The sequence below is a fragment of the Anabrus simplex genome, chromosome 7, assembly GCF_040414725.1.
Source record: "Anabrus simplex isolate iqAnaSimp1 chromosome 7, ASM4041472v1, whole genome shotgun sequence".
NCBI lineage: Eukaryota > Metazoa > Arthropoda > Insecta > Orthoptera > Tettigoniidae > Anabrus > Anabrus simplex.
Window position 1 is genome coordinate 305,468,403 of NC_090271.1, and position 16,043 is coordinate 305,484,445.

A 16,043-nucleotide genomic window follows, 5' to 3' on the forward strand; every position below is an offset into this window, starting at 1 on the left:
TTTTGTTTTCTCCCTTTATTGTATAAAATCCAGCTGTTTTGAACAGCCACATCTAGCATCCATGTGAACAAAGGCCAGTACCATTTTTTGCCTCGTATCCCAGTGCGATAGCAGGCAACATTCTGATCCATCTGGTCAGTGCCTCCCATAAAGGTGTTGTATTTGGCGACCAGCCTTGGCCTTGGAATCATTACAGTTCGCTTCTGCTGCTGTGAGTATCTCTTTACTTGACCGACTTCTTGTGCACCACATGAAGAAGAGATCATTGTTACCACGGAGTTATCCATCCACCGGACATAAAGCAGTCCATCATTCTTCTCTAATGCTGTCTCATAAGTCCCACGATCTTTTTTGGAAAATATTTGCTTGTTTTCCAGAGGACATCCTTTAGGAATTCGATTTTCTCGAACAGTACCAATGGCAGAATAGCCACAATACTTGAGAAATGAGAAAAATCGTGCACTAGAAAATAAATTGTCCATGAAGAAGGTGTAGCTTAGTTCTCTTTTCTCATCTGGAACTTCCTCAAGCAGAACAAGTAGGGGACTTGCAGCCCTACCAAATAACTTGTCATAGTCAGCATTAGATTTTGGTCCTTTACCCTGGTACAACTCAAAATTCACTAAATATCAGTCCTTGGTGTTCAGGCTCCAGATCTTGTATCCAAATCTAATGGGCTTACCACGAATGAATTGTTTGCACCCATGGCGGCCAAAATATTTCACCATACATTCATCAAATAATAGATGTTCCTCGGGTATGAAATTATCAATACATCTCTTCTTTAACTTTTCCATTATAGGCCTTATTTTCCATGCTTTATCATTAGGGTCAATTCTAGATTTGTCTGCAAAGTGCAGAAACCTACAGATTTGAAAAAATCGGTCTCTTCTCATTGACCGAGAAACTGCCAGGTTCTTCAAGTCATCATTCAAATCCCAGAAGTGCCTTTTAGAAGGCATGTTATTGTAGCCACTAACATATAGAATGGCAATGAAGCAGCGTATTTCTTCTGCTGTTATCTTTGGGTCCAGATAATTCAAAAATAATGCATAGCGTCTGGTTTCCTCCACTAAATGTTCTATGAATTCTTCGTCTATAAACAATTCAAAAATTTCAATTACTGACAAGTGTTCATATCTTGAATAATCTGGAAGGGGGAATGCAGTAGGTTTTTCAATGTCAAAATCAGTTCCTTTCTCCCATCGCGTGTCGGATGTTTCCCTCTCAGCGACCCATTTCACCGAGTGTGGGTGGCTGTACCGATGGGCTGTACTCGTTTTCGTCCACACCTATTCTTTCTTCGTTGGATAACTTTATTTCAGCGTTAGCCAGTAATTGACGAGACGTCAGGTTGTCAGCTAATCCACCTTCATCCTCATTTCCAGAATCCTCATCTGTGTCTATATTTGGTATTGGTGGTTCAATAAACACATCACAGTCAATATCATCATTGTAAATGATGTCCAGTGCTTCAGCAAGTGAAAACCCGCTCCTAAAACAATAAAGCAAAATATACCTTTTACTGAGTATAAACGCCTAGCGTTACCATATGGTAAACTTGAAATTCGGAAGCCATAACTTCCACATGTTTTGAGTAAAATCATTTGTTATGGTCATATAATGTATATTACACTATACAAATAAGTATAACACCAAAAAATAATCCATGTAATAATTATAAGTTTATAAAAATGCACTTACTCGAAGCGGATGTCCATTTTTGCTGCACATTCAGCGATAGCAATTTTTGAACTGTCTGTATGTTATTATTGTAACAAACACGTCAATGAGCGCTACATTGTCGTAAGCGCGGTTCCCTTATAGAGCGATAAGCAGTGGTACCAATCCTCCAGCACAACTGTTGAAAGTACAGTAACAGCTTTAATAATGTATTACATGTGTTACCATATGGTAACGCTAGGCGTTAATGGGTTAAAGTGAAGTTAGTATTCTGACACTGTAATGCAAATTAGCAAACAGTTTGTGCCTAAAGTTGCTAATATGAGGAGCAGGAGGTCGGGATTAGCAGAATGAGAAGTGATGGACTAAGATGAAAATAATGAACTTAAGTGAGAATAGAATAATTTTACTTTCAGATGTAAGCTCACTGTACCCTTCTTCCAGGTTCAAGAGATGGAACAAACACTTCCTAATACCTGCAGAGTGAAATTTGAAAATCCGGATACACTGCATGATTTCAATCTTACTGTGATGCCTGATGAAGGTTTTTGGTGTGGTGGGCGGTTCTGCTTTCATATTTACATCACAGAAGATTACAACATGGCTGTAAGTTTGATTTTTTTTTTTTTTTTTTTAATGTCTGTGTTGGTATGAGCTGTTTTAATCTTATTAACCATTATTTTAAAAGCAAACTTTTTGTATTTCAGCCTCCAACAGTCAAGTGCCTAACAAAGTTATGGCACCCAAATATTAGCGAAGAAGGTGATATTTGCCTTAGTCTCTTGCGACAAAATTCCATTGATGGAATGGGGTGGGCTCCAACTCGTAAATTGAAAGATGTCATTTGGGGCCTTAATTCTTTATTTACTGTAAGTATATTTCATTGTTGATATAAATATTTTAAATGGTGCAGTACATCAGATGTTCCAACAATCCAGCATTAAATTAGTATACCTACCTCAAGGTGATCTCTCATACACATCCCTTTTTTCTTTCCCCAGTCAAATACAGTAACTCTTCTAAAATTCATTAGATTTTGATCTTGGTACATTGTGAATTGTTAAACTTATGTACGTACTAGCTGTCTCAGTGGATCAGACTGGTGATACTACGTTATCAGCTATTGTTATTGTCATCAGTTAGTGTTATTGTTACCAGCTGAGGTAGTTGACTTTCTTAAATGCAGGCAAAAATCTTGGTAGTTGTTGACATGTTAAGGATCTCTGATTTACATACATTTTCATTCTGGATAATAACATTAATTCATTTTCATCAGATGTATACTACAGTATGTAGAAAACATCCAATACGCCACATTAAAGGGGCAGTGTTTTTGGGCCATTTTAACCCTTCTGAATGGTAGCATTTAAAAATCTAGCGTTCACTGGATATGGGAGGAGGTTTCACTGGGCATTTAAAGGCTAGCATACCTGTGCACCAAGCTGTTTTATGATATCATATCTCTCTTAATTTCCAGTCAATTTTGATTATATTGGAAATAGCTTTCTGGTCCACCATATGTAGTGTGTTTAATCTCATCTTTGAAGTGAGGTAATTTGCATATGGATTCAAATTTGTCTAAAGATATGAATCAATAAAGGGCGTCACAGTGGTACAGTTTTTCAAGAGTAAATCCTAAAATTTAGTTTCTACACTATTCCCATCAACATGAAGAGGGCTAAGGTAACATACATCTCATTTTCGTTGACTGGAATCAATTCCCTTACCCCACATCGAAATGGAAATAACCTTCCTTGGTACATTATGTACCGTTAAGTGTAGTGATTTGTTTCCGTTACACTCAGCAGGAAGAGTTCAGTTGAAATAAAACCGTTTGAAAGACTTCACTAGTTGCGCAGCATTTAGAGCTAAACCTTGGGGTGAAAGGACCTTACAAAATGTGCATTTCTTAAGTAATTATCCATGTCATCCCAGCAAAATTTATATGCAGCACTACCACATCTAGCATGAATAGTGTCAAAAACAACAATCTCTCCTGTATCATTTCAGCCTCATCACGGTCTAATTCAGCAATATCAACATCACTGTCATCAGAATCATCACTAAAATTATAACTACTATCCTCAAAAATACTAAAACATTCCTTTAACATGCTTTGTATATCATAGCTAGAAAAATTACTGACGCCATTACGGGAAAAGTACACAAGCGAATGGGTTCAAAGGAGACTCACAAGATGGAACGACAATGCACATGCGGCGCAATGCGCGTCGGACACCTCACTCCCCAGCAGCAGACGGCTACTGCATGTCGTTTGCTACACGTCACTCTACGCCGTTGAGTTAAGTCGGGCACACATCAGTATTCTGCAGATGCGTCTGGCCGATGCAGAACTCTTCTCCCTTTCTATAATAGGTATTGAAGCTGTGGATCATGCCGTGGTCCATGGGCTGGAGCACTAATGTAGTGGTAGCAGGCAGTATCACTAGCTTCTTCTAGTTTCACTAGCTTCAGCTCTTTTGAGTTATCAGCTGCTAAATTTCCACAATTGATTAAGATATCACTTTATTGAATTCATACATTACCTGTATGTTGTACATGTTAAAAATATTTAGTCCTTACATTTCACTTACTTTACAGGAGAGCAGATAGAAGCTACTAAGGCACATACTTTGCTACCTTTAAGCCACGTCAAATAGACAGTTTTGATCGTGGTAAACTATTGTAAGAGCCAATACGATAAAGAGTACGGCAGATACCACAAGGTGGAACTGTTGTACGATCGCTTACCATTGTTTATCACTGGGTTCTACTGGCACGTATGATAGTACCACATAAGTTATCTTCATCGTACAAAACATGCCTATACGATATCGTCGGCTGCTACTCGTTTTTGAAAATACGTTTTTCTCTTGTAATTTTTCTTAAAGTCTGTTGGTTCTGTGGAGATGTTGCTGATGACTGATCAAGCCAATCTTCGCATGAAACATGCGACCACACAGGTCACATCTAAAGGTGGGTGGAGGACGTGGTTGGATCTGGCGTAGTTTCCGTTTTTCATGTGTTTCAGTTTCTTGTCTGTGACATGCCTGCTCAAAAAGTGAGACACCTTCTGCAATAGTTTTGCGCCAGAGAACACGGTTTTGTGCAGTTGTTGCTCCGTTGTTAGCATTTATGTTGGTGCTATTCATCATCTTCTAAAGCTGGTCTTTAAAGTGTTTCTAAAGAGCACCTTGAGGCCTTTTGCTATGACCAATCTCACCGTAGAGAAGTTGTTTAGGCAGTCTATCATTCATACGCTGGATGTATCGAAGCCAATGAGCAATGATGAAGGCTTCCATGCTGTTCATATGTGCCTTGTCAAGAACTGCCACATTACTTATGTAGTAATTCCATTTGATGTTCATGGTGGATCTAAGCTTCTGCCGATGGAAGCGTTCCTGTTTCTTTATGTCACGACGGTAAAGTGTCGAGGTTTCACATCAATATAGTAATGTTGTTATGACTACAGCTCGGTACATCATTAGTTTGGTATATATTTTGAGATCCTTATTCAAGAAAACTCGGTAGGAGAGGTGGCTGCAAGCTGCATGAGCGGAGCATATCCTATTTCCCACATCCTTTTCTGAGTTGCAGCGTATAGTTGGAATAATAATACTACCAAGGTAGGTGAATTGATCTACCTGTTCAAGAGGTGTTGCTGCTATGGTGACAGTTCAGGAACGGTACCACCTGGTGCCGGCTGTGCAAGTCTTATGGGTGTTGATGGTCAGACCTAATCATTCATAAGTTTCCTTAAAACAGTTGATGGATGTTTGAAGCTCCTCAGGTGTATGGGCACATGTTGCATTGTCATCAGCATATTGAAACTCCATTATGCGAGTATTATGAGTCAATCTCTGAGAACGGAGCCGGTTTGGTTGAACAGTCCGCCATCATACCAAAACTTACTTTCCACACCTACATGGTCAATAGTAGAAGTCTCGTGAAGCATGGCTGCCATGCACAGGGTGAAAAGGGTGTGGGCAAGCACGCTGCTTTGCCTAAACCCATTTGTGATAGAGAATTCTTCTGATAGCTCATTCAGGTGAAGAACTCTTCCAACCATTCCATTATGAAGAGCCTGTATGAAGTCTACAAAACGGTCAGGACAGCCAAAGCGCTGTTATGCCATCCACATAGCTTCTCTAGGAAGAGATTCAAATGCCTTTTCCAGATCGTAAATACTAAAGGAAGCAGGATTTGTTGTTCTCTGCATTTCTCTTGGATTTTCCTAGCACAAAAGATCATTTCAGTGGTACCTCTTGAGGCTTGAAACCCACATTGAGACTCGGGCAGTACCATTTCAGAGACAGTCTGTAGATGGTTCAACAAAATCGTTGCCAGAACTTTTCCTGCTATGGATAGTAGGGAAATGCTATGATAATTGTCACAGATACCTCAATCGACTTGAAAATGAATTAGGGAGAAAATGCTGGTCTTGAAAGATAGTCCTCCACTTTGAATAATTTCCAGAGGGATGTTATCTGGTCTGGGAGATTTTCTTGGTTTCATACTTTTGAGGGCTTGGGTGAATTCATGGAAGGTTGGTTGGACTGCCATCCACAGTTGCAGAGGATGTTGTAGCACATGTTGGAGACAGTCTTCAGCAGCAGTTGAGCTTTGATTTAAAAGCAGACTGAAGTGTTCTTTCCAGCATCTTAATATGTTTTGACTGTCTGTAAGGGTGGTGTTATTGTCAACGGCTTTCAGCGCACCTGATGAAGAGCGAGAGGGCCCAAAAATTGCCTTTAGTTTGTCATAGAAATTCCGAAGGTCTCTGGTATTGGACAAATTCTGGAGTTCCTTGGCTTTCTGCTGGCACCATTCGTTTTTTTTTCATCTGTCTTATATCAGCCTGACATATCATCTTAAGCCCGTGGAAACTTATTTTCTTCACTACAGAGGAAGGGATAAGCAGGCTTCTCTTTTTTTTTTTTTTTTTTAGTTTCAGAATGTTTTCATTATTATCAACAAACCAGTCATTTCTCTTCCTTTTCTTGTAACCAATTGTTTTTTCTGCCAAAACCTTGATGATAGTTTGAAGTGTGGCCCATTCCAGCTCTACATCCTTGGTGTTGATTGGATTGAAAGTTAGTTTCTCTCTTATGGCATTTTGGAATTCTTTAGCATCAGTTTCATTTTGAAGTTTAGAGGTATTAAATTTCTTCCTTGAAGTGTTTGTGAAACGAGTATGTGGTTTCTGGCGCACCACAATTCTGAGTCGGCTGATAAGAAGTCTATGATCCGTCTGATGTTTCTAGCTGTCTTTGTAATGAGGATGTCTTTCTTGTAGTGTTGTCGAGTTATGACATCAGTGAGGTACCAGTGTTGTGAACGTGGGTGCAACCATGTAGTCTTGTACCTGGTTGGTAAACGGAGTTGTGTATTGGTGATTAAGAATTCATGTTCAGCACAGAGGCAAGAAGAAGTAATCCATTTGCATTACAGTTTTCTATGTCTTAATTGCGCGTGATATTACCCCATAGCCGATTATCTCTATCCGCTCTAACATTGAAGTCGCCAAGTAATAATAATTTACCGAGCTCGATAGCTGCAGTCTCTTAAGTGCAGCCAGTATCCAGTAATCAGGAGATAGTGGGTTCGAGCCCCACTGTCGGCAGCTCTGAAGATGGTTTTCCGTAGTTTCCCATTTTCACACCAGGCATATGCCGGGGCTGTACCTTAATTAAGGCCACGGCCGCTTCCTTCCAATTCCTAGGCCTTTCCTATCCCATCGTCGCCATAAGACCTGTCTGTGTTGGTGTGACGTAAAGCAAATAGAAAAAAAAAAATTTATCCATGGTGGGCACTTTGGAAAGTATTGTATTCAGTTGATGGTAGAATTGTTTCTTAGAGAGGTGAGAGTGATGAATTTATCTCCAGAGAGTGGTATGTGGAGGGTCATGAGCCTTTCATTAACTGCAGTAAGACTTAACCTAAGCATGTTTACCAGTTTAGTTTTCACTGTAAATCCAACACCATGAATTTGATGTTCATCTTCATTTTTCCCTTTCCAGAAGATGGTATAGCTTGAACTAGATTCAGTAAGTTTTTTCTCATTCAGCAGTCTAGTTTCACTTAATGAGGCAGTGTCGATGTCTATCCTTCGTAGCTCATGTGTGACAAGAGCCGTTCGTCTTTCAGGTCTGGCATTACTGTCCTGTAAGCAAAGTTCTCTCATGTTTACGACCGGAAAATTGGGATGTCCCTCAGGGTATGGTTTCCCATCCAAGATCTGAGGCTACTGATGTTTGGCCCACATTTTCTAGGGCCTTTCTCACTCGGGGTGGGCAGTGGTGATCTAAATAGGCCTGCCCAGACACAGATGCAGGACGAGATTCCTGAGTAGCCACTAAGTCTCAGGAAGACGACCATCACACATCTGCTGTCAGCGTGCAAATCCAGGCTAGAAGCTCCCGATTTCACCCTAAATCTGCTTCCACCATCCTTATCCCATCGTCGTTGGACTTTGTAGGAGTAGCAGGAGAAAATGCCACAAGCATGGCCTTGTTTAAAGTGGACCTCAACTTGCAGGGAGTAGCCCCACACACACTATGATTTCAGAGCCTTTCACCGCGGCACATGTAGTATGAGACAGGCAGTAGCCAGCTCCAAAACTGCAATGAACTCCCGCAGACTCCAAATTAGTTGAGTAGCGCCTTTATAGCTAGTCCGCCTGGCTTTATCCTCTTCTGTCTCCACAGCCGTTGGGAAACCATAACATTGGAAATGGATCCTCTTCTGCCTGTTTTGCTATTGGGCACATTACCCTGTGTTAGGGCCCTCCATATTTATGTCCCCTGGAGAGAGGGTGTCCCAGGAAGCCCCCAGGAATTCAGCTTCCTGTTGGTCCACAGATCCAAAGATCATCCCTATAGGAAACCACCTATCCGTCACCTGGCGACGCGCTCTGAAGGGAGCAGGTTCCCCTGGTTACTCATTGGGAGTTAACCCCAGCCACAATGGTTGAGGTTATTTGCAAGACCCATACAATAGTGCACCCCATAAGAAGGCATGACCAAAACAAGTCACACCTCAAAATCGTCATTTTTGCATTTACGTTAGTTTACCTCTCATCCAGAATCAACATTTTAAAAAGTTTTTTTTTTGCTAGTTGTTTTACGTCGCACCGACACAGATAGGTCTTACGGCGACGATGGGACAGGAAAGGGCTAGGAATGGGAAGGAAGCGGTCGTGGCCTTAATTAAGGTACAGCCCCAGCATTTGCCTGGTGTGAAAATGGGAAACCACGGAAAACCATTTTCAGGGCTGCCGACAGTGGGGTTCGAACCTACTATCTCCCGAATACTGGATACTGGCCGTACTTAAGTGACTGCAGCTATCGAGCTCGGTCTTAAAAAGTTTAAGTAACTGAAACAGTGAATGCATTTAAAAGGAATGTTATACAAGCATGATGTGGTCAGTAACTATGAAAATTATTGTTGAAAGTCGCTTGACTTTGCAAGCAGTTGAAATCTTTATTGAGAAGTTAAAATACAGTCTAAATTTATAGTGCTGTGCTACTATTGTGAAGTTTGGCTGTTGGCTGAGATTGACTGTACCGGGTGAGTTTGCTGTGCCTGACATTTTCTGTTGTTAGATATCCTAACAAACTTTAGTGTTGGTGTGATGGTCACTTCTCCTTTGCCATACACCATGCCACAGTCGCCTTTAACCACTGCCTGCACCATCAAAGTCTGTCTAGTATGCTATCTGGTAAACTACTGGCCAGAGTTGCCATGGTGTCATAGGTTAATACTTATTTTGGTACTGTTCTAGGCCATCAGGGCTGCTTATGTGGATATTTTATAAGCAGGGCTGGACGAGGACAGAATAGTTGGGAGTTTGAATCCGCTTGACTGAGCAACAGCCTGTTAGAGCAGTAAGTGTTTGAATAGATGGCCTTCTGCAATAATGCACGTTTAAGCACATCGTTGAACTGACATTCAGGCCTGTTGTATTATTGGAGGAGTCATGGATTCATAGGCTTCTGTAATAAGGTTTCGTAGGCTTTCAGGATCTTCTGGCTGCTGAGCGTTCACTACATCCTTCAAATAGCCCCCATAGGAAGAAGTCCAGTGGAGTCAAATCGGGCAATCCAGCAGGCCAGATGTCAGGTCCTTCCCGTCCTATCCATTGACTGGGCTGTGTAGCATTCAGGTGGTTGTCTGCTGACATGTAAGGGGGAGCTCTGTTGTGTTGATACTACATGGTTACACGCTCATCCAGGGGTACATCCTCTGGCAGCAATGGTAGTTGATCTTAAGGGAACTCTAGGTACCGGGCTCCTGTCAAATGATCTTCATAGAAATATGGTCCAATCAGGTGATCACCCAGTATACTACACCAGACATTTACTCCCATCGTGCCCGAAATGCTGCCTACCTTACCCACTGGAATTTCCAACACACCAGTAGTGCATATTATGACGATTCTCAGAGCCATTATTATGAAATCATGACTTGTCCAAAAAGAAGATGTGAGATACAAACGCACAATCAATTGTCACTTGCATCAGTATCCACGCACAGAAATCAACATGAGTTTTGAAATCTCATCTGTGGAGCTCTTGATGTAGCTGCAGGTGATAGGGATGAAACAAATTGGCGTGCAGGATCGTACAACAAACGACTGGCTGATGTTGGCCTGTTGTGCTATTGCTCGGTTACTCATGTGAGGATTTCTCTGGAAAATGTCCAAAACCATCTCCGCAGTATCACTGGACGTAACGGGTGCCTTTCTAACAGGAACTGTTCGGGAAAGTGGCGAAGTTATATGCAGACGTCGCTCCACCCTCCTAAACATATTTGTGATTCGTTGTTGTCTTGTGTGGAAATACAAGGATAAGGTTATTTGTGCATCAAGAAAGGTAAATATGTGAAATATGTGGAATAATAATAAGAGATATGATTTGAAATGAGTAATGAAGAAGATGTAATGTTGTTACATGAAAGAAATGAAAGATGAATTGAAAGAATATGTGTTGCTACGATGATTTATATTCATTTATAGGAAGGGGAGTTAGGGATTAGAATAACTTACCCAGGGAGATGTTCAATAAATTTCCAATTCTTTGAAATCATTTAAGAAAAGGCTAGGAAAACAACAGATAGGGAATCTGCCACCTGGGCGACTATCCTAAATGCAGATCAGTATTGATTGATTGAATGTTTTTGATGATTTTATCCTATCATAATATTCAATTAAACACAAAACACTACATTGTTATCATAATATATGGCTTTTCGATGAAGTATAATGTCAATAATAAATGTAAGAAATTTATTTTATTTCATTACTTGTAACGAAGTATAATGTGATTAAATCACGTACATATGTGATCCTAATTTGTGTCAGTCATCTCGTCTCTCTCTTCAAATATTCCTAGGAATGGCAAGGAAGCGTCCATGGCCTTAATTAAGGTACAGCCCCAACATTTATCTTGTGTGAAAATGGGAAACCATGGAAAACCATCTTCAGGGCTGCCGAGAGTGGGGTTCGAACCCACTATTTCCCGGATGTGAGCTCACAGTTGCACACTCCTAACCGCACGGCCAACTCGCCTGGTTGTTATAACTTTAATGATATATCAGTGACCTGTCGTTATCTATTCGGTTCATCTCATATCTCAGATTAACATCACATAACAATATTCAAAATTGTAATTTCAATTATACTTAGTATTCGATAATATTCAAGTTGAAATGAAACCTAAGGAGTTTAAGTTAGTACCCAAAAATTCGCCTTGCCCTGCACTTTGTTTAGTCATACCGCCTATTAAAAAGGTTCCATTGCCCCCGAGAATTAATCGTGAATATTACAACTTTAAAAATGCTGATTTTCTGCAGCTCTATTGTAACATACGCGACTTCAACTGGAGTTTGTGTTCCTGCAAAAATATAGATCTTGCTCTTGATTTCTTTTATACATCACTCTGCAAATGTTTCAAAAACTGCATTCCAAAGCAGAAAGTCATTTGAAAATACAAATATCCAGTTTGGTTTACATGTGATATTATTCAATCCATAAAAAATAAGAATAAATGTGCTATAAAAAGAAAATTTTCAAAATATTACAATAAAGACAGCTTCAATCAAAGCTGAAAATAAAATTAGACATGGCGTATGCTGTTTTTATTCATACAACCTGTGGCAATAAAGTTTGGTGAATGAAGTCGGAATGGTCAATCCGGCAACACTGGCGACACACAACCTTCTCCCAATGTTCAGTTGAGCATCGTGTGTGTGTGTGTGTGCCATGTAAGACCTGTTTGACATAGTGTGTGTTTAGTTCGTTGGTTCTGAACTGCGATCAGGAACATGAATCACGAAAAGATCGATGTACAGTTTTTTTTAAGCTTGGCAAGACACCAAAAGAAACGCATGCAATGCTGGTACATGTTTATGAAAATCAAGCACTGTCCTTGAAGTGTGTGTACGAGTGTTTCGCCTGTTTTCGAGGAGGCTGCGAAAGTGTTTCTGACAGCCCCCGTAGCGGATGACCGGCGACCACCGTCAGTGACGAAAACCTTGAGAAGGTGAGGACGTTAATCACGAACAATCGGTGATTAACTGTGCGCATGATAGCGGATGAACTGCAAATTAACCATGAATCCGTGCGACAAAACGTTACCCAGATTTTTGGGAAGAGGAAAACGTATTCTCGTCTTGTGCCACATCACTTGACTGACGATCAGAAGCAGGCACGTTTAGAGGCTTCACAGGATTTTGTCGAAAGGGCAGATGCAACACCAAATTTCTTGAACTGTATTGTCACTGAGGATGAAACCTGATGTCTCCGGTACGACGCTGAAACGAAACGGCAAAGCATGGAATGGCATTCTCCGGGATCCCCTCGTCGGAAAAAGATCAAAGGAACGAGATTTGACGATATTCCTGACATCCAACGAAACGTGACGAATCTCTTGAATATTATCCCAAAGGAAGCCTTTTTGCAAAGTTTCCAGGACATGTATCGCCGATCTCAGCAGTGAATAGTTAGAGGAGGGGACTATTTCGAAGGACAGTAAGGTCACTGTCGAGCAGTGTTCATCTATGTTGATAGTACAGGACTATACACTGAACATTGTCACAGGTTGTACATACATACATACATACATGATTATAGACCGTTATGCCTTTCAGCATTCAGTCTGCAAGTCTCTGAATTTAACTAATGTCGCCACAATCCTCTATTTGCAACTAGTGCTGTGGCATCATTTAATTCTATACCTATTATCATTAAATCTTTGGAAACTGAGTCTAATCATCGTCGTCTTGGTCTCCTACTTCTCTTACCCTCCATAACAGAGTCCATTATTCTCCCTAATAACCTATCCTCCTCCATTCGCTTCACATGACCCCACCACCAAAGCCGGTTTATGCATATAGCTTCCTCCAGAGTTAATTCGTAACTTAGCCTTTATCTCCTCATTCCGAGTAACATCCTGCCATTGTTCCCACCTGTTTGTACCAGCCATCATTCTTGCTACTTTCATGTCCGTTACATCTAACTCGTGAATAAGATATCCCGAGTCCACCCAGCTTTCGCTCCCTTAAAGCAAAGTTGGTCTGAAAACAGACCGATGTAAAGATAGTTTTTTCTGGGAGCTGACTTCCTTCTTACAGAATACTGTTGATCGCAACTGCGTGCTCACTGCATTAGCTTTACTACATCTTGATTCAATCTCACTCACTATATTACCATCCTGGGAGAACACACATCCTAAATACTAGAAAGTATCTACCTGTTTCAGCTTTGTATCACCAATCTGCATTCAATTCTCTTGGATTTCTTACCTACTGATATTTAGTCTTCGAAAGGCTAATTTTCGTACCATACTCATTGCACCTATTTTCAAGTTCCAAGATATTAGACTGCAGGCTTTCGGTACAATCTGCCATTGAGACCAAGCCGTCAGCAAATGCCAGACTGCTTACTACATTTAACCTAACTGAATCCCTTCCTGCCACTTTATACCATTCAGCAGATGATTCATGTAAACTACAAACAACAAAGGTGAAAGATTACAGCCTTGTCTAACCCCTGTAAGTACCCTGAACCAAGAACTCAGTCTACCATAAATTCTCACTGCAGCCCAATTGTCAACATAAATGCCTTTGATTGATTTTAATAATCTACTGTTAATCCCATAGTCCCCTAGTAGGGTGAACATCTTTTTCCTTGGTACCCTGTCATATGCTTTCTTTAGATCTACAAAACTTAAGCATAACTGTCTATTTCTCTCGTAGCATTTTTCAGTTACCTGGCGCATACTGAAAATCTGATCCTTACAGACCCTCTGTGGTCTGAAACCACACTGGTTTTCATCCATCTTCCTCTCAACTGCTGATTGCACTCTCCCTAGTAAGATGCCAGTGAATACTTTGCCTGGTATACTAATCAATGAGATACCTCGATAGTTGTTGCAATTCTTCCTGTTCCCTTGTTTATAGATAGGTGCAATTACTGCTTTTGTTCAATCTGAAGACACCTCACCAACACTCCATGCTAATTTTATTATTCTATGAAGCCATTTCATCCCTGCCTTCCCACTATACTTTACCAATTCAGGTCTAATTTCATCTATTTCTGCTGTTTTACGAGAATGGAGTTTTTTTTATCATCTATTCCACTTCCTTATATTTATAATTTAGAAAAAGAGTTAAGAATAATAAGTCAGTTTTGGACATATATTAAAAGTAAGTAGAAATCACGCCCATGTGACAACGCACTGAATGAAAAACACCTATGCCTGGAAATATTGCAGATGGGTTTGCCAAGTATTTCTCATTGGTGTATGTCAACACAGTCTTTACTTATAATGTGAAATATATTTCTATGAATGAAGTTTCTATTCTGCCCAGGGTTGATAAGTTGTACATCACTCATATTGTTACGGAGATATCCGTGGTAGGTAGAGGTGAAAGAAGGTGCGGGTGTGAATGGGTTTCAAGCTACGAAATTAACGTGCAATGTAAAATTAATTTAAAATTTAACTAGGTTATATTTTCTTTTCAAAAACAAGAGATAACAATCATAACAGGTACAGAGTAGCAAAAATGTAGGTACAATATTACTGGATTCGGGCTCAGTGCCCTTACTTCATAACTCTTGGGCAATCAGCCCCGCCTTACTCCAAAAAAAATTTTAGCCAAGGGGCAGAAAACCCCATTCATGCCCAGGAGCACTGGCTCCAAACATTACACATAAAGCCTGCACGAGGCATACAGAAACAAATTTCAAAGAGCGATCCGCTCTCAAAATTGTAAGCCTATCACAAGGCCACACCAAACTCTACCTTCAAGCTGTCCTCTAAGGACGTATTCACAGGGGTAAAATACCCAACCTACGGAGGTCTATTACATGAAAAGAAGGTTGATTACATGACCTCTAAAATAACAATTTGAGAGGAGGCGAACTTGCACTCCTAATACCCTTTGTTTTTAAAACCTAATCTGGCTCTGGGCCACTAACGCAAGGGCTAATCCCATACTACAGAGGTGACTTAGAGAAGAACACTTTACATTACATAAACGAAGAATAGTTTGAGAAAATAAGTTCACCTCAAAACAAATGTGAGTGGGAGCTCGAGAGGGTTAGCACTCTCTATCCCAATATGTAGCTTTACAAGAAAAAGATGAAAAGAGTAATTACATTTTAGGAGAAGGTTACATGATGGAAATGCTTCGAACCCGCCGCGAGTGTTAAACTGCCGACCTAGCAAGAAAGGAAGTTATTAATAGGCCATTACCTGGTGTTGAACGGCTGAAGAAGAAAGAGGCGCTTCCCGCCTCCTGCTATGTACTTAATACACTGAAAGATGGAACAGAAGTGGCCCGGAGACCCCAAAATCAGCAGTTTAAATACTCTCGCGGAAGTTTCTAGGCGTTAGGGGAATGAAAACACCCGCCCACAATGTTTTTATTGGATAGGACCCCGCAACAGATACAAGTTGGGGGAAGATACACCAGATTGGTCAGAAATTACTAAAAGAAATTCGGGATTGGATAAATCTAAAACAAGGGGAAAAAGAGGGGTATACAGCCAACTTAAACAATAACAGAAAGAAATTTAACAAGAAACAAACTTTTGAAATAAAAATTTCTCCAACAAAATAGTTCTTTGACTCCGCACTAGGGTGCGCTATTGTTGATCTTCAGTAGTGTCCTCTAGAAGAGAAAGTTCACACTTCTTACTTCAAGCGAAACAAAAACACATCAAAAGTGACACAGTTCAAAAACTCAAAATTTTCCACGTGGTGACATCTTCTGAGAAAGTAGAGAATTAATAGAATAGATAAAGTTCAACCTTCCTCCAGAAGAGGAGTTTCAACTGGCGCAACTTTTAAATAAAC

General features: G+C 40.4%; 1 protein-coding gene across 3 annotated transcripts in view; it reads left to right on the plus strand.

Annotated features, from left to right (window-relative positions):
- Positions 1-16,043, plus strand: part of LOC136877134 (NEDD8-conjugating enzyme UBE2F) — a 113,009-nt gene that overhangs the window by 25,605 nt on the left and 71,361 nt on the right. For all 3 annotated transcript variants that reach the window (XR_010860724.2, XM_067150946.2, XM_067150945.2), the window contains exons 3-4: positions 2,128-2,289; positions 2,391-2,552. Coding sequence is in view for 2 of the 3 variants with exons in the window: in XM_067150946.2 (XP_067007047.1) it covers positions 2,128-2,289; positions 2,391-2,552 (324 nt within the window). In the remaining variant the exon portion in view is untranslated. The remainder of the gene's footprint in view (positions 1-2,127; positions 2,290-2,390; positions 2,553-16,043) is intronic.